A 21642-nucleotide genomic window follows, 5' to 3' on the forward strand; every position below is an offset into this window, starting at 1 on the left:
CTAAAGGAACTCTGACAGTGGGCCCAAAGACACAAAACTAATAATGGAAATGAAAAGGACTCAGTGCTTTTTCCAAATGGATTTCATGGATTCATAACTCCTATTTATATGACTTACATATTGATTAAAAAAAGATGCATTGCTACCATGATATCTCTGAGGAACAGCAATTTAGAAATCAGTAAGTCCCCCTCTTACTCTCTTCGTAATGGTGAAGTATAGGATGTAATTCATGGTCAAGGAAAATTACAGAATGACGAGTGAAAAAAGTCACTGAATTTATTTTATCCAGATCACTAAAATGCTAAAATAAACAGGATGAGAGGAGGGCAAAAACTTTTTAAGAGTACTATCAAGATTAATTAAACAGAAGAGGATAATGTACAAATTTAAAACTGAACGAGAGCATAAAAGATTGCATTACCTGTATTCAAAGTAACAGTCACTTCCTAGAAATGCTGGAAGCCTTTCTTTCTTAATCCACTGAATTGCTTGTTCTCGATCAAGACACTATTAAAAAAGAAATGCCAAAATTTGCAGTATTCCTGATTTTCTTGTTTTGTTGGTCATGTAACTGCTTCTCTCCATCCCCCTTCTATAGAAGCATTGTCTTGGTACGATAAATATACAGTGAACATCACCTTCATGCTGGGACAATTGAGCTAATTTACTTTCTTATTAAAAGCTAAAAAGGTCTAAATCTGATTTCACCTATTAGAGTACAACTTCTGTAACAAATCATGAGTGTTTCTTCTTCAGAAATAATTTCTGAAGAATTGTGCTTTTACTGTACAATTCCAAATGCAAATTAAATGTACATAAATTTTCCACAATAGCAAATTGCTAATTTTTCTGACTTTATCACATTTTATAACTAACTATTGCATTTTTCCTCTAGAATTTGAAGAGTAAGAAAGCCTTAATTTAAGTTATATTCCTAGAATGACAGAGCTGTGGATATTAAAAACAAAATCAAACAAATAGAAATCCAATCAGTTACCGCCTCTCGCATTTTTGTGTTTGCATTGCAAAACTGCACTGCACACAGCAATCCTCATAGTGGAAACCTAAGTGTCTTAGGACCTGGAGCCACCACAGATTTCTGCTCAGGCAGCCTGAGCCTCAGTGCCTCATAAAAGCAGAAAGGAAGGTGCCTCCAAAGAGTGGTTTGGGGAGTGAAAGGGAGTGTTGAGCAGCAAGCTACACAGAGACAGTTAACCAAAAATGCATGTGTAGGAACTTACGCACGGAGAAAGATCTCTGACTATAGGCCACAGTGTTCCATATCGGTTTCCCTTAGAAATGACACACAGCACACTTTAATTTTTTTTAATAGCATACTTTTTCCACTCTTAGGCGATGACCTGTTTTATTTATCTGAGGTTTATTTTTCATTTTAGTGAAGATGAGATTAATGATTTTGAAGAATGCAGTAATCATCCTTGTCCATAAAAACAGGTGAAGTGTGGGCAAGGATGGATGCTACTTGCTATATCAAGTAATCAGTTTATGTAGATCACAGCTTAAATTTTCTTTCTATGAGCTAATATTCCATTAGGGGCAAGGGTTATTTCTGCCTCATATATATCTGCAGGGGATTAAAAAAATCTGAATTACTCAGAAAGTGGGTGGTTTCATTTAGAGAGAAGAAAATATTTCAAAATATGGAAAGCTTATGTTGGCAGTGGCTCATACAATGTAATTTGTGGAGATGGAGACTAATTACTCCCAACCACATAGTGTATGCTTCTTTTTGGCAACTGACAAGCTTTTTTGAAATACAGAAGATAGTTTCTTTATTTTGGCATTTAATATTTATGTATTTACTGACTTACAGCCTAGTTTTTTATCTGAATGATTCATAACATACGTCTGTAAATGGCTGGTACACAAAGTTATATGTAATATCAGAAGGAAAGAATCTCTGCTCTTTCCCTATCCCCAGAGAAAGATGCTACATTTAATCTGATGGGGTTTGTTACCTTAGTTAGCTTCCTTACCCAGTCAGCCTTAGGCCTTGCTAGGACCCAATCCAGCAAAGCTTTTAGCACGTGTTTAAGTTTAAGCATGTGTTTAACTTCCCTTGATTAAAGTTAAACACATACTTAAGTGCTTTGCTGAACTGGGGTTTCTCTGAAGTAAGATATGTGGGATGCCAGCCAGCTTCTCTCCTTAGTTGTGATCAATTCTACCCAACTCCACGGGTTTTTTTTCTCAATGCATTTTACAGAAAGCTGATTTTCACTACTGATGAGAAGATACTTACTTTCATATCAGTGATTTGCAAATGTGCAAACACACGTGCAGAGAACTTTTGCTTCTCTGTAAATTTGTAACGGTCTGAGAGGGAAGTAAAATACACAGCAAAATACCACTGCATGTATTTCTTAGGCAAGATGTGCTTAAATTCAGGCTGTACCCTGAAAGGCCTACTAGGACTTTCCAGTCATAGCTCCTTTTCATAAGTAACCTGCCAGTGATGGCCACTCAAGGTGACCTTTTGTAAGCAATGTAACATTCAAAGCAACTGCCATCTTTTTGGTCAGTGTGAAGAAGGCAGCCAAAGCAAACCAGACAGCATCACCCGATGCCTGAAAGATCAAATCCTATTGGATTTGGACTGAACTACTTGATGTAGTTGGTCTGGGGTGGCTTCTTCTGGATCAGTCACTGTAATACAATGAATGAAGCTATCTTCTCTTACCTTATGTATTTGCAGTAACCATTTTGGGCACACTGTTTCACAGGCCATTCTGCTCCAGCTCAGACTTTAGATGCCAAGTTGAACTGGATGAGGCATCTTTGTTACCCATCCAGTAAAGGAGGAGTCAAAAATAAGAACAAATATCACCCTTTCCCACCAACGGAGAAGAAAGGGTACTGAGGCATACTGCTCCTCAGAAGGCCATAATGCTTCCCCATTTATAGAAAATGGCCCAGAGGAAGAAACAGATTCTTAAATAATGCAGAAGCCCTGTTGCTCCAAACCACATGAAAGATGAAAGTAACAGTGAAATGGCTTTGAATTTGTTAAGAAAGGCCATGCCCAGTGGCAATGATGTGAGGTTATCCAAGAGGCAATGTTAGCAACACTTGCACAAGCTCACAGCATTTCCTCAGTTTAATGCTGAGAGCAAATAAGAAATTGAGAACAGCTCTTCTGCCTTTGTGCTCCCAAGCAAAGCATTTGTGAAAAAAACTATTTCACATAGTAGGGATGTCTGTGGGCTTTGTCCTTTTGTAGCATTTGTCCAGTTTCAATGCAAACAATTGCAAATCACATTAGTATCATTTTGTTAAACAACATTGCCTTTTGACCTCTCTCAACACTCTTTCTTTTCTGAAAATTATTAAGCTTATGCTGGGCAAAGCAGCAGTTTGTTACAACTCCCCGCTCTTCTCTCAGCTTTCCAGCTATGATATAATTTAGAGCAGCCACTGCTAAAAATGTAGCAAGACCTTGGACTGGCCTTGAGTGAAATGATGTCATGTCAGTCACATCAATGCGAGGTAAGCAAGAAAGGAATAAACCAAGTATCCTAGTGAAATATTTTATTTCCTCCAAAGCTACTGTTTAAAGGTAAACTCCCACATCTAATTATACCAACTTGTGTTCTCTCAGGTGCTTCGACTTCTGATTTTAACTTGCCTAATTTGGTGCTGAACAGACGCCCTGAAAGTAGGCAGGTGAGAATACCAAAATTGATACTGTCTAAGCAAGTATGAAACAAGATTTCTTTTCTAAAATCCAATCCATCTTTCCATTAATTTAGCTTTCTTGTTGCCATTAATTATTTTTTCTGGCCATTTCAATTGATGTTAACTATGTAAATCCTTTGGGAATAAATGGAAGAGAGACTTATGTATTGCCAGACCACAGATGAGCTCATAGCCACACAAGGAAATTAATTAATAAGGAAAGACTGAGCTGCATTAGTTTCAGTCAATTTGCACATTCCAGGGATCACTAGTAAAGTAACTGTTGTCATAATATTTTTTCTTTTAATATTAAAAAGTATTCAGACCACACAGCTGAATCCTGCCCTACAGAATCTTCAAAATTCTGTGCTACAGGATGTACATCTGTAATTCCATTTACTTGTCTGCTAGACACGTGCATTACAGGGCATAATTTGGCCCATCATTATGTTTTCCTAACATAAATTAACATTTTTTCCCAAGCTACCAAGCCAAACACAACAATAATTACTGCCAGTATCTCTACAGTAAGATCTAAATATAAACTCAGGGGCTATAAGATGCTTACCATAGTGTTGTAATTTGGATCCATATTGAAGGCTGGAGAAGCACTGTGCATTTTGGAGAGCTGCCCGTCATTCTTTGCTTTCCTTAGAACATCATAAATGGGATTTGGAGGTTTCTGATCATGTAGATTTTTTTTCAGCTGGCTTTCCAGGCATCGTGGGGCATAATTAACTACTTCAAAAACCCCAACATCTGAGTTAAACTTCACTGGCTGGGCAAAAGTCTACAAAAGAAGTTTGGAAAGTTTATGACATTGTAATAAGGGAACTCTCATTTAAGAAATTTACTTTTTATAATATAGAGGCATCTTACAGAATACAAGCTGGTATTATGAGGCTTCTTTCTCTTGGGGCCTGGAATAGTATTTTTTCTGTATATTTGCTCTTCAGTCTTTTTGCTATGTAGCTTTCCAAAGCATTCCTACTTTTTCTCTCAGTTATGCTTAATTGTAAAGAATTTAAATCATTCTAGATCACAGACAATTCTTTTTCACATGCAAATAATAGATCCAGTACAAGAATGTCTATGATATGTAATTCACAGTGACTTCAGTAACTGTTCTGCAGGGAACAACTTACCTACAGGATCAGATCTCCAGTGTTATTCTCCCATTTGTTATCACCAACAATCAAGGCCTGAAAACATTAGCAATGAAGCTGATCTTTTAAATCTGAGATGCATTTGAGGAGGATAAATCTGAAGAGTTTCATATGTAGGAAAGGCTTTTCACCATATTGTTACTTGTAGGTCAAACAACTACCAAAACCCATGGCCTGCAGTAAATTTTATTATACATCTCACTAGTTCAGTCAGATACTGCATAATATGGGAGACCAAACTTCAGCTATGCAATTCTGACTTTTGTCAACTCCGAAAACCCACTGCATATGTACACACTAAATCAAAGCCATCTTTCACCTTTCAAGCTCTGGTGTTAGGTATTTCCCTAAAAAACTATCTTTCAAGTACACTTACTTGAAGAGGGAAAATACGGATGGATTTTTTAGAAGTAATGGAGGATACCCAAGACAGTTCTGAATATGAGATTATATACAAGCAGAGCATATAGGCATCTCCACACTCAGCTGGAAGACGAGAAGGTATGTTGTGTTTAAGGACTCAAGAAACTATTGGCCACATCTACACCTAGAGCCAAAATTCATTTTGGCTTCGCTCCAGACAGGATCCCACCTGGTGTTTGTACAGTTGTCATTCCTCTGCACTTAATAAGATTATTTTATTTTTTCAAACACTGTATTTTTCATTTCCTTGAATTTTTTCATATAGCACATATATGCACACAGACATAATTCACAGACATACTCCATATGCTGAATACATGTTACATATAATATAGAAATATATTACAGACCAATTTTATTCTTCTTCACACCTGTATAAACCCAAAGTAATTATGCTAGCGTCAGCTATTTTGTTGCTTCTGGTTGAAGCTCCCTTGTTGATCAACCTCTTGTAGAGCAATGCCCAGAACCATGTGGCTGCAACATGTGGTTTTAACATTCCCTACTTATCCCATAATGTCTCACTGTGGAGGCTCAGCCTGGCAAAGCACAAAGCAAGTGAGAGCTTTAAGTGTATGATTAGTGTCTATGACATCAGACCGTCACTGCGCAGAGCCGTGCATTGAATCGCACAGGTCCGTTCAGTTACCCAACTTCAGCAGAAATCACACATTGATTTTTGTTCTCTGACACCTTGTGCCTCTTTTGGCATTAGTTTTCTCCAGCGCACTCTGCATCTGTTTTTTTCTCCAGATGTACTGAACAGCATTTTAAAAAGCCTTCTATGTGTAGAAGATTTCTCTACATTCAGACCTCTTCCCAGTTTGCTACATGTATGTTTCCTTTACTTTCAAACCTAATTTGGTCTGCTACCAACTTTTAAGTGACTAACTGTGCAACCTTAATAGCCTCCAAATGTATTCTTCCCTATTTGTTTTCTCATGTTTTTTAAAAAAGAAACAGAAGAAAGTGCACTAAGAAACATGGTCATTCAGTCTCTTAGGATTCGAAATGCTCTTGCTCACAGAAAAAATCAAACAAAAGGCAAATTTTATAATATAGGGCAAATTGATTAGACATGACTAGATTATTTTAGTTCCATGCTGTTCAAACTAAAACTGAAGCAAATACAATATCAGTTTATCACATGTATCTACTTTTATTTAATACTTTGTAACTTACTCTAGATCTAGGTTTTTTCAATACATATTCTATTTAGTGGAACAGAAAACTACAGCAACTTTAATGTAGTGAAACAGATGCTAGTGACAATTTTTAAAATGTAAAGTGTATTGCTATTTTGAGAGTCTTACTACCAACCATTTATAAGACAAATATACTAATGGAGCAGAAGAACATGCACTGAAGGGATAGGAAGGTTAAGACTTCATACACCACATACTTGACTAAAAAAGGTGGTTCTAAGTCCAGACTTTTGGGTATTGGACTAAGATGTAGTTACACATCCCCAGGGGCATCAAAAGGCATGCATACATCTTGTATCAGTCAGAGAGTAGGCAGTCAACTTGACACTATAAGGCTGCATCTGGAATATTGCACCCAGTTTTGGGTCCCCAGTACAAGGAGGATGCTCACATACTCAAGTGCAGCAGAAGACCACTGAGATGGTCAGAGGCTGGAGCACTTGCCCTGTGAGGAGAGGCTGTTTAGCCTGAAGAAGAGACAGCTCTGGGAAGACCTAGCAGCAGTCTTACACTACTTTTAAGGAGATTACTGAAAGATGGAGCCAGGATTTTTATGCAGGTGCACGGTAGGAGGTTTTTCGTAGAAAACAGCAGAAGTCTGAACTGGATTATAAGAAAAAAGGTAGTTGTGGCATGATTAGCATTGGAACAGGCTGTCCAGAGAGATTATAGAATCTGTTGTTGGAAGTTTTCAAGACCAACTGAAGTAAGTGCCAAGCAACCTGGTCTCAATACTAAAGCATTGACCCTGCTTTGAGCAAGAAACCAGACTACAGACTTCCCCAAAGCCCTCTCCAGACTGAGTGATCTATGATTCTGTACAAATTCCAAATTCTACCCAATAGAGCATCTCTGTCTCTCAAACTAACATATAAAAGCATAAAACCTTTCTGGAAAAGCAAATTTCACTTGCTTACTTAAGAAAACTAGAATGATAAATCAGAATGTTTTTATAAGCATAATAAAAGAAGAGGTAATTCTTGACCTTTTTAACTCATCACCACCACAAAACCAAGTGATAATGTTATGACAAAAATCAATTGAGAACATGCAAAAAAAACCCCCAAACCTGATTTCTTGTAGGAAACATTTTACGAGTTGCAGTGCAGGAGAAAGGATCAGACAGTCAATTTTCCCTTCAGTATGCAAAGAACTTTGGAGCAAAACACACAATCTAACCATTCCCACACATTACAAGCCACAAAAAAAAAAATCCAATAAAAAACTGTTAAATTTTCTGTAGCAAACTTTAAACCTTTCCCACAGAAGCCAAGTGCTGTAAAATCCTACAATGTTTCATGGGACAATAATAAGAAAGGTTTATGGCACCACCAATATTCTAGGTCACTGCAATAATGAGGAATCTCTTCAGTGAAGATGGAGTGGATGAGAGTCTGTACTAAAAAGGAAAGGGAAAAAAATATCCATTCCAATCTAATATACTAAGAAATGTCTTTCTTACTCCACATTTGGCAAGTGCTTTGGCTTTTTAAGGACAAGTAAAATACACTAACAAAAGACTAAATGTATCATTCTCTCTAATTTGGGCCAATTTTCGATGCTTTGAAGATAAAGGGGAAAACTCCAGAGCCAAATTATACCTCAAGATGTTAAGAAAAAATATTTTAGGTTTGGCAGGAGCCTTGAAGCTTGGGATTCCTACATTATCAATTTAGCACAATAAATAGGATCAAGGACTTGAAAATGCCAACAAATAAGAAGTCTACAGGCTTTGCAAACTGTTTTACTCACAGGCAATTCTCCTCTTGAACCCAGTATGACCAATGTAACTCAGTGTAGTAAACTCAACTTTGGAAAAAATCTCCAAGCAAATATAAAAAAGCTGTTTTCAGACCGTGGTACAGCAATACTATTAAATAAATAAACAATTGTATGCACTTTTTTGACAGTAAAGAAATTTCTTAGCTGTCAAACACACATTTAATATAGTTTCAGCTGAATAATAAACAGAATACATAACTCTGAAACCTGAAGTTATACACTTAACTGAAGGCAACACAAATTTCTCTCAGTCCTCCCATAACAGAAACCAAAACAGCATCCATCACCATGTTGCCAGGATATCAGACATATAAATCTCACTGTTCTCTGTCTTAACAGTTTTCAGATATACTTAACTTCAGATACCATTAACTAGTGTGTAAATATGCTCACCCCATTTCAGAAACAAATAACATAGTTTGATCCCAAGAGAAACAGAATGACCACAGCTTGGCTGCTTCTTAGGTTAAGGGTGGGAATGAATAGAGATCTCACCCAGGAACTTTGCCAAAACTTCCTTAAGACGGGTATGTCTGTATCATAAATAAATGTCAGTGAGAGTCCAGACCAGCATTTGAGCAGCAATGTGAAGTGTCTGGAAAATTCACACTACACATGGTCAATGCAAATCTCCCATTGACTTTAGCAACTTCAGCCTTTCCCTTCTGCTGATGAGCAAGACAAAAGTCACAGTCACATATCACAATCTAATTAAGAGAGAAGAGAGGAATATTTACAGTAAACATACTATCAGTAAGAAATTAAGTCAGGAATGCTTCATTTGCTTCCTTGAATGTCAAAAACATGAACAAGTTTTAGTCCTGGGTAAGTCTCAACATAACATGCATGTAGGGCCTTACTTAAGACAAAGCCTCTTTCAGGGAGGCATCTGCAGCCTCCCTTCACACACCTGGAGAAGATAAAACTAATGAGCATGCACTGATGCCTTGATTTGATGATTTGATGCATGGAATTATTCAAAGTCAACTTCAAAACAGTGAAGGGCCTGAACCGTGCAGCAGAGTGGATTGCTTTTTTGCTTTCTGCCCTTTCTGTCATCTGCTACTCGTAAGTCAGGTCTGGTTTTATTCTTGACAGCACCAGGTTTTCAGGACCATTCTGTCTTCAGAAAGACAGGCCCAAGCTTTGTTACTTGGACTTTAATTGTTTTCAGAATCATCACCTGCAGCAAATGCTGGATCCCAGACTACTTGGTGGAGAGCTTATATAGTGAGAACAACTACCAAATCTGAGGTTGATAATATTGTGGTCACTTGGCAGATTACTGCTGCCAGGGAAACCAACAGCCAGGGACTTGCAACCAAAGCATCATCTCCTGGATGTGCTTCAACTGAGGCTCAGTTAGGTATTTTGTGTCTAGTGCAACAACTTGAGGTTTCAAAGAGGAGCAGCGTGCCTCCCTTAGGATCACTGCTAACTGGAAAATGAGGGGTAAGACCCCAGCATGGACTTGGGGTGGAACAAGCAGCAGGCAGCCTGCAGAGTGCAGGAGAAACAAGCTGACATTACTACACTTGCTTTCAATGCTGAGCTTGGATGGCAGTTTCTGACTTCTGAATTTTAATTCCTGACTAAACGTATTCTTGGATGTTTTTAATACGTGGATCAAAGATTCAAATTCTAGGGCTGCCTGACCACCAGTAATGGAAATGTATCAAGGCCAATGTTTCTCTTAAATCTTTCATTTTACATTAGTTACTAAGGAAGGTGTAACTCGTTTGTGTGTCATGTAATTGGTTTTCTGCTACTGTGAAATCACTGTATTACTGGCAATAACTGCCCTCTTGAGGTTATTTGTATTACATCTTTCAAAAATATTTCTGTACAAACTATCCTTCATTACAGTATGCAGATCTTTGGAGTACTTAGATATTCATGTCAGATTGTATTAAATATCATTATAACAAGTGGATCACTTAAAGGATACACTGTAAATCAAAGCAAAAAAAAACCATGAAAAATCTGCTGCTGCTATAGCAAGTCCCCAGTGATACAATTTTCCGTATGCTAATGGTGCCTCATAAATCAATGCAGAGGCAGCCTCTTAAAATAAGCATATGCTACCCCTGCTTTCTTGTATCAAGTCACACAATATTTTTAGTTTAACTTGTTGCCTAACTACTAGCACACCTGGGTAATACTGTTCCCAGGCAACAGCATAAAAGCACAACAAGAATAAAGCAATGGAAATTTCAATGCAGTGTTTTAGTAGAAGCCTTCTGAGAAGGAGAGGAAAATTGGGAATGTAAGGTATTCAAACCACAGAACTCAAGGCATTAAAAGAACTTAATCCTGAAGAGGGTAAATACTTAGGAAAAGATCAAAGAGAAAATAAAACCAATTATGAGAACATTACAGTTAAAAATAGATAATAGAGCATCTGTTTCCATGAAGATATGTAAATATGTGTAAGAGAGACCATGTGTCATCTTAGAAGCTACCAAGATTACCAGCATAAAATAGTGTTTACCCAGGAGTGACTGTGAACTCTTTTCTGTGGGCTTCAGAGCCATCAGGAGTGCCTGGACAATTGCTGCGGTTTAGAGCTGCTGAGCTCGCCAGGACTGTGGGCTGAGGAGCCCTCTGAGGCCAAGGAGAATTTTGGCCTCTAACAGATGTCCTGAAATCTGTTCATGTCCAAGGATACCAAGAGACTAAGCAAGCTGAACTTCTTACCCACTCCGTCCTCTGAGATTTGGGGAAAACTTGAAGCACAGTTTCCAAATAAGCAGCAAAGGCATAAAGGATGGTATTCCTGCGCTAAGAACAATCTGGCACATGGAGGGAGGCCTGGGTTTAAAAGCTAAATAGTTAGGCTTGGATTTAGTCAGATATCGTAGAGCAGCTGCAGGGGGGAGGTGGAGGATGTTGGAGAAAGAAAAAGCCCCAGCCCCTCTCACCACACACTTTCTTCCATCTGTGTCTCTCCAGCTTTGAAAAAATTATTCTTAGGAATCTTGCAGTGTGGTGAAAGCACGTAAAGGCTGAGCTCCTGAGAGAAGTTAGTATTGGTGCTGTGCACAAAATCCACACATCCGAATATCTTCCAATTCTATTTTAAGCTTAAAAATTGGCATTCTATCACCTTTAGTTGTGCAATTTCCATTATATGTGTACATTTACACAAATCTGTGATGTGGCTTAGAGAGCACAGCTATGTCTAGTTCAGTTTGGTAAGCCAAATCATTCAGTTATGAATCATAACTGAATTTATTTCACTAATGGCTGCACCAGAGTATGAGGTCCAAGGAGCATCAAGAAACATTCTGCCCCTTCCTAACACTGGTGGTGGTTCCTACCAAGCAAGTTGCAGGAATGGGTATATGTTCTTGTAGTGTAGCCTGTTGGACTGCAGTGCCTTAGGAGGGGGACAGGCTGTGGGACAGCTCTGTGGTACATTGGGTGGGAGCCACGAGTGACACTGTGGAAAACCTGTGCCACTTGGCAAGGGAGTATGGGTGTAAGATGTGGGGACAAAGAGAATGGGGATAGTCAAGGCCAAGACTACAAAGATGAAGTTGGATGATGTTGCCATATTGAAGGAGCAGGACCATATATTTGACTCTCATGACAATGTGGGGAAGCAGTATAGCTGATGGGGAAAAGGAGCAAAATATAGGGCAACTAGTTAAAAATAGGGCACTGGATATGGTAGTCTAACTGTAACTGGATCAGCACACAGATTATAGTGTAAACCTGCACACTTCTAGCTGCAGATGGGAGAGGAAGAGGAGGGAAGTGCCAACTTTGAGGCCTTCAAAGCCATGAATAGAAATAGAGTTGGGTTTGAGTTTAAATGTATATTAATCACTGAGTGCATTGCCACAAGATTGTAAAAGGACAAACATTTGTTATATCATCATGATGTGATACTGGAATAGAATTGGACTCCTTATACTTTTAAAATAAGTATTTATGTGTCTTTTTCATTTCCTATTCTTATTATTTTAGTGCACTGTGATCTAAGTAAATAATTAATAACATAAATTTAAATACATAAATAGCCTGGAGGTCCTGGTGGACAACAAGCAGTTCATGAGCCAACAGTGTGTCCCTGTGGCCAAGAAGGTCTGGTGTACATTAGGAGGAGCATTGCCAGCAGCTCGAGGGCTCCTCAGCACAAGAGAGACATGGAGCTCCTGAAGGAGGTCAGGCACAGTGTGACAAAGACGATTAAAAGACTGGAACATCTCTGTTATGTGGAAAGGCTGAGGGAACTGGGCCCATTCAGCCTCAAGAACAGACAAATGAGAGGGGCCCTTATTAATGTCTGTAAGTATCCAAAGGGAAGGTGTCAAGACGATGGAGCCAGGCTCTTCTGGGCGGTGCTGAGCAATAGGACACGAGGCAAGAGGCAGAAACTGATGCACAGGAAGTTCCACCCGAACATGAGGAACAACAACTTGTCTGAGTGGGTGACTGCACACTGCCCAGAGAGGTTATGGAGTCTCCCTCACTGGAGATATTCAAGAACTGTCTGGATGCAATCCTGTGCCATGTACTCTAGGATGACCTGCTTGAGCAGGGAGGTTGGACCAGATAACCCACTGTGGTCCCTTCTAGCCTTACCCATTCAGTGATTCTGTGATTCTTTAGCTTAGCAAAATAAAATCTGTCCTCAGAAGTCCAGATACTGTGCTACTTTTCCTGATACTGATAACATTGAGCAGTAAGAGTTGCTACCATTGAAACACAGACATATTGTAAAAGTCATTTAACTAGCAAGCAGCAAAATGTAAAATTTTCTAAGATGGATTAAGTTACTCTTAATTTTAGTATGGTGTTTCTTGAATTTTGCAAGGGATTTCTGTAAGGTACTTACCGGAAGACTCAAAAATTCATTAAAGTAGTCCACAAGCATATCATCTGTGGCTAAACACTCTTCCTATAGAAAGAAAAAAACACAAAGCAAGGCTTGTAGTAATCTGTGCTAACATGGTTTGAATGCACTATTCCCTCAAACAATGTTTTTCTCATGAGATATGACATGGAAACTTTTGCAAAATATTATTTCCCACTTTTGAGAATATAATCATTGCATCACTGTTATACTGAAACCATTGCACACTCCTGAGATCCTTAGCAATTTTAAAAACACAAACAAAGGTAAATCCTATGTCAATAAATTTACAGATAAAGCCTTCATAAACCCAATAGCTTCTAAATGCTGAAAATCTGGATGTTTATTTTTGAAAAAATGTGCATAAGCTAACAGTCTAGAAATTCCCTACATTGTACCTTGATCTAAACCCCATTGGTATAAACAGAGACAGCTCAGGTTCAGGTAAGGAAGAAATCTGAGCTAACATACTTTAATATGAACTCAGGAAGGCTCTTGTTTGCTGCACAACAAGTCAGAACCAGACCTGATGGTGTTTGCCTGGCCCTAATCTGCCAACATTTATTCCTTAGTACTTGTGGTTGCTCCTGTGACTGATACAGGACAGGCAAGTTAGCTCATGCTCTTCCCTAGAAAACGCTGACAATGCTGAAAGCAAGGCTTTCTGCATTACAGAGGTCTTGCTTTATTTGGACCACAAGCCTGTGGCCCAATGCAATTGCAGTACCATGCACCTAGAGATGTTTGGGCACTGATTAAACAGGAGGATTTATTTACGACTATGCAGGTAACATGTGTTTTTAATTTCCCAAGGATATAATTCTCTGTAGTTCCATATAACAGCAAGAAATGTAAACACAGTGGTTGATTAATCAATAAAATGTTTATGATCTTATTAATGCAAGCTTTACTACCTACTGATCTTACTGCATCTATACACAACAAACTTTCCTCTGGTTTTGGAGGGTTTTTTGTAGACAGTCTTATTTTCACTTGAAATCACAGTTGCACTTTCATATTTGCACATTATAAGTTTTGGAGTTGCATGTACAATACTATAGCTTAGATTTTTGTGTCAGGAAGCATTTTGTTTCATCTTTCCTGCTGCACAGTCTAAATTATGACTATAAAAAGCTGCCTTTCATGAAGAATTGCAACTGGAGGTTAAGGTGTGCTAAAAATTGGTCCAAAACTGTTTCATGCAATTTTTGTATGAATAGGAATATCTTGAGCCTGATTTCTATCACTCTTTTAACATTGAAAGGAATTTTAAAATCATTTTGGCATGGTATACAATAATTTCTTAGGTATTTGCTGGAAACAAACCTAATGACTTCTATCTATAGCATTTGATACCTTTCTCTATTACTGCCATCATGAAAAAGTACAGAAACACAGAAATATTATTAGACATCAAAGGGGAAGTTGAATGTGGATAAAAATAGCACTATATTGCAAGATTTGCATTTCATGTTGCAGCACCCACTAAAACGATAAATACCTCTCCACCCTTGACAAATATATAAAACATGACATCTTTAAATGTCAAAAGCTGAAAGTTAATATAAAACCCTATACTAAATAGAACTCTGACAGCTTCATGCCTGCGTGTGAAGTTCACCTGGAGTCAGACATATCCAGTCATATTAAGGAGCCTGCAGAATCCGGGTTTAATGCAATCTAAATATGCAGTTAGGAGATGCTCTCATGTACATATTTATATATGTCAGATACATTTTATGTATAGAATCATCGAATTATAGAATTGTTTAATTGTAAAAGACCTCTAAGATCATCAAATCCAATTGTTAACCTGGCACTACCAAGCCTACCCCTAAACCATGTTTCCAAGTGCAACATCCACATGTCTTTCAAATACTTCCAGGGATAGTGACTCAACCACTTCTCTGGGCAGCCTGTTCCAATGCTTGACAAAACTTTTGGTGGCAAAATTTTCCTAATATTCAACCTAAACCTCCCCTGGCACAGCTTCAGGCCATTTCCACTTTTTCCTATTGCTTGTTACTTTGGAGAAAAATAACTGCATCTGCAAACTTGCTGAGGGTGCACTTGATCCACTCATCCAGGTTGTCAGTAAAGATATTAAATAGGACTGGCCTCAGTACTGAGCCCTGGGGAACCCCAGTAATGTCCAGCTGCCAACTGGATTTAACTCACTCCATTCACCACCACTCCCTGGGCATGGCCATCCAGCCAGTGTTTTTACCCATCAAACAGTGCACCTGTCCACATCATGGGAAGCCAGTTTCTCCACAAGAATGCTGTGGGAGATGGTGTCAAAGGCGCTACTGAAGTCCAAGTAGACAACATCCATAGCCTTTCCCTCATCCACTAAATGAGTCACCTTGCCAAGTGTGATCAGATTTGTCAAGCAGGATATGTTTTTCCTAAACCCATACTGGCTGGGCTGATCCCCCAGTTGTACTGCACACGCCGCGTTATGGCACTCAAGACGATCTGCTCCATGATGTTCTCCAGCACCAATGTCAGGCTGACAGGCCTGTAGTTCCCTGGATCTTCTTTTCAACCATTCTTATAGAGGAGCTTCACATTTTCCAACTTTGTCACCTGGGACCTCCCAGCTGACCATGACTGCTGGTAAATGATTTAAAGTGTCCCCTGGGTGAATTCCATCTGGCCCCATGGACTTGTGCAGGTCTAACTGGCATAGCAGGTCACTGGCCATTCCCTCCTGGATTATAGGGGCTCCATTCTTCTCCCTCTCTCTGTCTACCAGCTCATGGGCACCTTGACAATTACTGGTCTTGTTGATAAAGACTGAGGTAAAGAAGGTATTAAGTACCTCAGCCTTTTCCTCATCCTTTGTCACTATGTTTCCTCCCACATCCAGCAAAGGATGGAGATTCTCCTTGGCCCTCCTTTTGTTGTTGATATATTTGTAGAAACACTTTTTGTTGTATTTTACTGCAGTGGCCACATTAAGTTCTATCTGGGATTTGACCTTTCTAATTTTCTCCCTGCATGACCTCACAACATCCTTGAGATACTCCTGAGCTGCCTATCCCTTCTTCTCACTGAGTTCCAGTCAAAGTTCTCTTGTCCTTTCTCAGCCCTGGCTTGTCTTTTGGCATATGGGGAAAGCCTGCTCCTCTACCTTTAAGATTTACATATATTTACATATATATATTTACAGATTTACAGATTTATATATACCTTTCAAACAAGACGACAAACATCAGGGAACTCCTAAAATGAGCTATGAGCAAAGACCAGAAAATGCAAAGTAAGGAGATTGTTAAATCCATCATGCTGAACCTTCCAGTTGATTGTTTCCTTCCTTCATCCTGATTGTCTTTCTTTTCTATTTCCATCTTTATTCTCCATAGTCTCTTGTTATTCTTTTTCCTAATTATTTTAAAATTAAGTATTATTTTGTCTGAGAAAATTGTAAGAAATTACTCAGTACTCCATACTTACAAAGCAAAGAAATGAGAAAAGAGACAACAGTTTCCCAAATGGTTTTGTTGCTTTTTTTGCTCTATAGTTGCACAACAAAAATAATGATCAAGCCTTATAAAGCATACTTACGAACACTTCTTCTGTTATACATGGAGGTTCTGAAAAACATAAATGAAATAGCGTATGTTATCCAAGCAATACAGTCAAGCTGGTTCAACTAGGATTACAATACAGAAACAAAAAGTATTCAGGCATGACACCCTTTCCTGGATATTCTGAAATAAAATTACTTAGCCTGAGGAAGTAAAATAAACTAAAAACATGCAGTAATGTTGACCCATGCATAAAAAGGTTAACTACCACAAGAATTATTTAAATATAATTCAAGTATTATTTAACTATGTTATTTCTCATACATGTCAGTTAACTTCTTGTCAGCTTTCCTCTGCAAAATTGATTACTAGAAGCTAGGTGGTTTTAATGAAAATACAGATTTATATGAGACCCTTGGAGCTTTGAACAGTGAATATTAAGAAATATCTGATAAAATTAAGAAGATACAATTGTGAATGTTCCCAGATAACGAAATCTCATTCTAGGAGAATGTCCTATCTTTTGTGATGCTCTTTGAAGGCAGCAAAGTTCTCTCTGCAGAGCAATAAATTCTGACGGGCAAGTTTAAACCTGGCAGTTCAAAATCCCGCTCTTTTCGTGTCACCACCTCTGTGTCTGTCTGTACCCCGTCACGTCTCTGTGCCTGGGGCCGTCACCGTGGGGCCAGACCCCTCGTCTGACACGGATCCAGCCCATACCCTGCGTGGAAATTGCGACGTACCTGTGGTGAGCCTCTTCGACTGCATCCTGGAGCTGCCGACCTCGGCCGCGGAGGTGAAACGCCGGAGGGCAGAGCAGCAGGAGCAGCTGCGGAACCGCCGGGCCTGGCCGGGCCTGCGGCCGCCGCGGACAGCGCGGCGGGGTTGCCATGGCGCTGCAGGCGACACCGCCTCAGCCGCAGCCGAGCGCCCCGGGGTGATCGTCCCAGAGGAGGTGCCTGAGAACCAGGAATGAATCTGAGGATACTTGTAGCCAGAAATGAAATTAAACTCTCCGCGAATGTTAGTTTCTTCCTTGATTCGAGGGGGTAACTCCAGGATATAAGAAAAAGGCACATTTCTGGAATGGTCAGAGAAAGCTGTGTGCAAAGAAGGAATTCAGGCTCCTGTTTGAGGATTTCAGTGGGCTTTAGGTGTTCCACAGCTGGGACCTGATAAACATCCTACCTAGCGAGTATCTGATACTAGAACTGCATAAATCCTTCAGGGGTTTTTGGCATGAAAGTTCTCTCAAAGGTTCTCCACTGCTGCTTGTTTCCAGACCAGCACTGCTTTTAGTAGTTTAGCAAAAATCCTGCTGGGATCAGTTGTACAAGATGTCATGTATGCAAGTGAAGTGAAGGGCTCCTTTGAGAGGCCTAATCCATCCACTGTGCTCAGGAAGTGCCCAAAATGTACCAAGACCCTCCCATTCCCAGCAAAATCTGTCATTTGTGCCCCCTTTCATGGAATAGTACAGTATCTCCAGCCATACACCTCAGCTGTGAAAAAAAGTTCTATTTTAATTCATACATGACTTTGGTGGAATTCATGATTAAGTAAAAACTGCACATGCTCAGGGACTGTAACTTAACATCCAGGAATTGATGAGTGTTCAAAGTGAACAAGCAGCAAATCAAATATAATTGAGGCAGGGAAAATGGCTTCATCTCCTAGAAACAAACGATATTTTGTACCCTCTACTCCAGATGTGTCTTCCCACTCCTGGGGATGCCTGCCCAAATACCACAGTCACTGCTCTAATTGCTAAATGTCAGAATGATACTTCTAATTGTCTTCATGTAATATTGTTAGGTGTCTGATCAGCTTTTTAGGGTGGTTTGGGTTTGGGGTTTTTTTTCATTTAAGGGGAGAAAAGTATTTCCAAAGACCTAAGAGATTAGCTGAATAATGTCTTAGTCAAGATACACATTTCAGTCAAAAGTTTTGTATATATGTGAAGAGCATATTCAAGAGAAGCAAAGAATAAAATATAAAAATTCAAACAAATGAGCTATGGACAATTTAAATATTATTACTCTGATGAAGTATTAACTATTTTTAAGTTCTTTGTATGTGGATTCTATTCAATAAGACATGACAAACAGTAATTTAATGCTTAATGACATACACACACTTTCCTAGTGCTATATATCAGGACATGTTCTATTGTCACTATGAAATATTTCAAATAGGTATACCTAATGTATATGTAAGAGAAATATGCTTTGCAAGATAGCCCATAAAAGGTAAAGTTAAACCTTTGCAACAGGCAGAAGAATTGTACTCCATTGTATCATCTGGCTGGATTGTCTCATAACCAAACTACTTAATATGATTTTAAGTTTAGGCTAATGTTGATTTCACTCATTTTCCCCAGCCCCTTTTTCTTTCTGATGTAGACATAAACATAGACTTCAGTGTATAACTTTCTCCTAAACTTCCCTAGTTGCTTGTATTTTTCGAAGAAAAAACAATGGAAACATGACTGAATATGCCTTTTTTTTTTTAATTAGAAGTGGGAGCTACAAGTCAGCTTAGATACAACTGAAGTCTGTAAAGGATTCAGTTAAAAAATAAAATAAAATATAATAAAATAAAATAAAATGGTCCTTTTTCTCTCCTTCTGTCATCTACTATATTTCAATATAAAACTCTTAGGTCTTTATGCTTTTTGTCATGTGCTTCAAAGATGGCATTTTGGATTAAGCTCATCAGGAAATACACACTGTACTTTCTCATGGAGAAGCTGTCAGCAGTCGTCATCGCTTTCTCATAATCTTACTTAACAACACACACTTAGGTCAAATACTTTGTGTGTATGCATTTCAGTCCTGATTTTATATTGCCAGTTGAAAGTTCACCAGCTGGAGAGGCTGAGATATAATGTTATTGTTATTATTTATCTTAGCAGAAGTGCAGGCCCACAGAATGTTTCATAAATATAGTCAAAGCCATGATCTATCCCAAAACACATCCGATCTTATAGAAAAAAATGAATGGCTAGGTAGGAAGGAGAATAAGTTCTAAAAAAGATGATACCACTAAAATACTAGACAAAGAAAGGCAAAATAGTAAAAGTGTGTCTTAAATTGTTAGATTTTTTTAGAAAATGGTAATCTAGAAAAAGGCCTGCACAGGAAGAGATCTGCACAGGAAGACAAGTGAAAGGAAAACATAAATTGGTCCACTTCATACCTGCTGGCATCTTCCTCCCTGCTCGTTACTGCAGAGCCATTTGGAGAGGTGAACTTTCAGTCAAGATTTAAATCTGTTCTTTCCTCTTTAATTTTCTGAAATTCATACCTTCGGCCATTTATCAGGGAGAGCATTTCAAAATATCACCCAGGCAAAACAGATCAAAACTGCTGAGAGAACTTTTTGCACTCAAAGAACCACATGTATAAGCTATGCCAGCTTCCTGGGTGAGCAAATCTCCTTGGGATTTGTGCAAATAAAGATAAGACATAAAATGAATTGCTTTAGTAAATCCAAATGCACACTTGCATTTTTAGGTGTAAAACAGTGTTTGATTCTCAGCAGTGGTCACGATGAAATCATGAACTTTCTCATAATTAATTACTAATTCAAAAGGAAGCAAATACTATTAACAAAAATGCAGATACACCTCTGGAGAGATTCTCAAAGACAGCTATTGATTTTCAGTAGAAGTGCTCAATCTCAAACATAAGTGGGCATTTCTTCATGTGATATCTTTAATACCTAAATATCTTAACAGAAATCCAACTTTAGTTAAATGTAACTACTGTTTCTTTTTTTGGATGATTACCACATAGATTTTAGCTTTGCATTTGAAAGCAATGATCTCATAAACTGAAAACAGGTGCTAGGAAACCTATTTAAATATTGACTGCAGAAGTGCAAAAATGGGAGTCAGACACTGAGAGGGAAGTACAAATTTATTGTCATACAGCTGGACCTGAAATGCCTTAAATTATTCCATTGGCAAAATACCAGAGGCTGCCTCTTGTGATGGTACAGCCTGTGTTGAATCTGATAGTTTTAGTCTACTGGCACAGTTTAATGCAATGTTGTGGCTGTCAGAAAAAGTTAATGCGAACACCTGAGGAAATTATTTTGTACAAGCAGTCAAAAGAATTCTAAAAGGAGGAAAAAAAACCCTTCCCAAAGATAGCCTAGGTGAAGAGAAAAAAGTGTTTAAAAATTAAATAGGATGGGCCAATGGCATCCCAGCCTGTGTCAAAAATAATGTGGCCAGCAGGACCAGGGCAGTGGTTGTCCCACTGTACTCAGCACTGGCGAGACTGTACCTTGAGTCCTGTGTCCAGCTCTGGACCCTTCTCTACAGGAAAGACATTGAGGAGCTGGAGTGAGTCCAGAGAAGGATAACAGAGCTGGTGAATGGTCTGGAGCACAAGTTTGATGAGAAGTGGCTGAGGGAGCTGGGGGTGTTTAGCCTGGAGAAGAGGATGCTCACTCTCTACAACTACCTGAAAGGAGGTTGTAGCAAGGTAGGGGTGGGGCTGTTCTCCCAGGTAGCAGGCAATAGGACAAAAGGAAATAGCATCAAGTTGTGCCAGAGAAGGTCTAGATTGGACATTAGGAAAAAAATCTTCACCAAAAGGATGTCAAACACTGGAACAAGCTACACAAGGAAGTAGTTGAGTCACTACCCCTGAAGGTATTTAAGGGATGCGTAGAGTGGCACTTAGGGACATGGTTTAATGGGGGAATTTGCAGTGCCAGGTTAAGGGTTGGAATGGATGATCTTAGAGGTCTTTTCCAACTTAAAGAATTTTATGAATCTAGAAATGGGAAAGGAAGAAATGTGACATCTTTGGGCTATCAACATTAGAAACCTTTTACTACTGGAGGAGAGTTTCAGAGGGAAGTCCAAAGAGCTTGACCTCTACAAAAGTCTTTATTTGGATAGTCACTGGAGATTACTTTTTGACTTTTCCATGCCACCAATGGCCCAAGGATTCCTATAA

The 21642-nt window shown here is 38.9% G+C and overlaps 1 protein-coding gene across 5 annotated transcripts in view; it reads right to left on the minus strand.

Moving 5' to 3' along the window:
* Nucleotides 1-17533, minus strand: part of RGS22 (regulator of G-protein signaling 22) — a 70078-nt gene extending 52545 nt beyond the window's left edge. For all 5 annotated transcript variants that reach the window (XM_017806541.1, XM_017806540.1, XM_017806538.1 and 2 more), the window contains exons 1-5: nucleotides 17413-17533; nucleotides 16707-16735; nucleotides 13119-13181; nucleotides 4268-4489; nucleotides 425-510 (exon numbers count right to left, since the gene is read on the minus strand). In XM_017806541.1, the coding sequence (XP_017662030.1) occupies nucleotides 425-510; nucleotides 4268-4489; nucleotides 13119-13181; nucleotides 16707-16735; nucleotides 17413-17437 (425 nt within the window). In that variant the 5' untranslated portion in view covers nucleotides 17438-17533. The remainder of the gene's footprint in view (nucleotides 1-424; nucleotides 511-4267; nucleotides 4490-13118; nucleotides 13182-16706; nucleotides 16736-17412) is intronic.
* Nucleotides 17534-21642: the final 4109 nt, after the last annotated feature.

The sequence above is a fragment of the Lepidothrix coronata genome, unplaced genomic scaffold, assembly GCF_001604755.1.
Source record: "Lepidothrix coronata isolate B3197 unplaced genomic scaffold, Lepidothrix_coronata-1.0 Scaffold15, whole genome shotgun sequence".
Taxonomy (NCBI): Eukaryota; Metazoa; Chordata; class Aves; order Passeriformes; family Pipridae; genus Lepidothrix; species Lepidothrix coronata.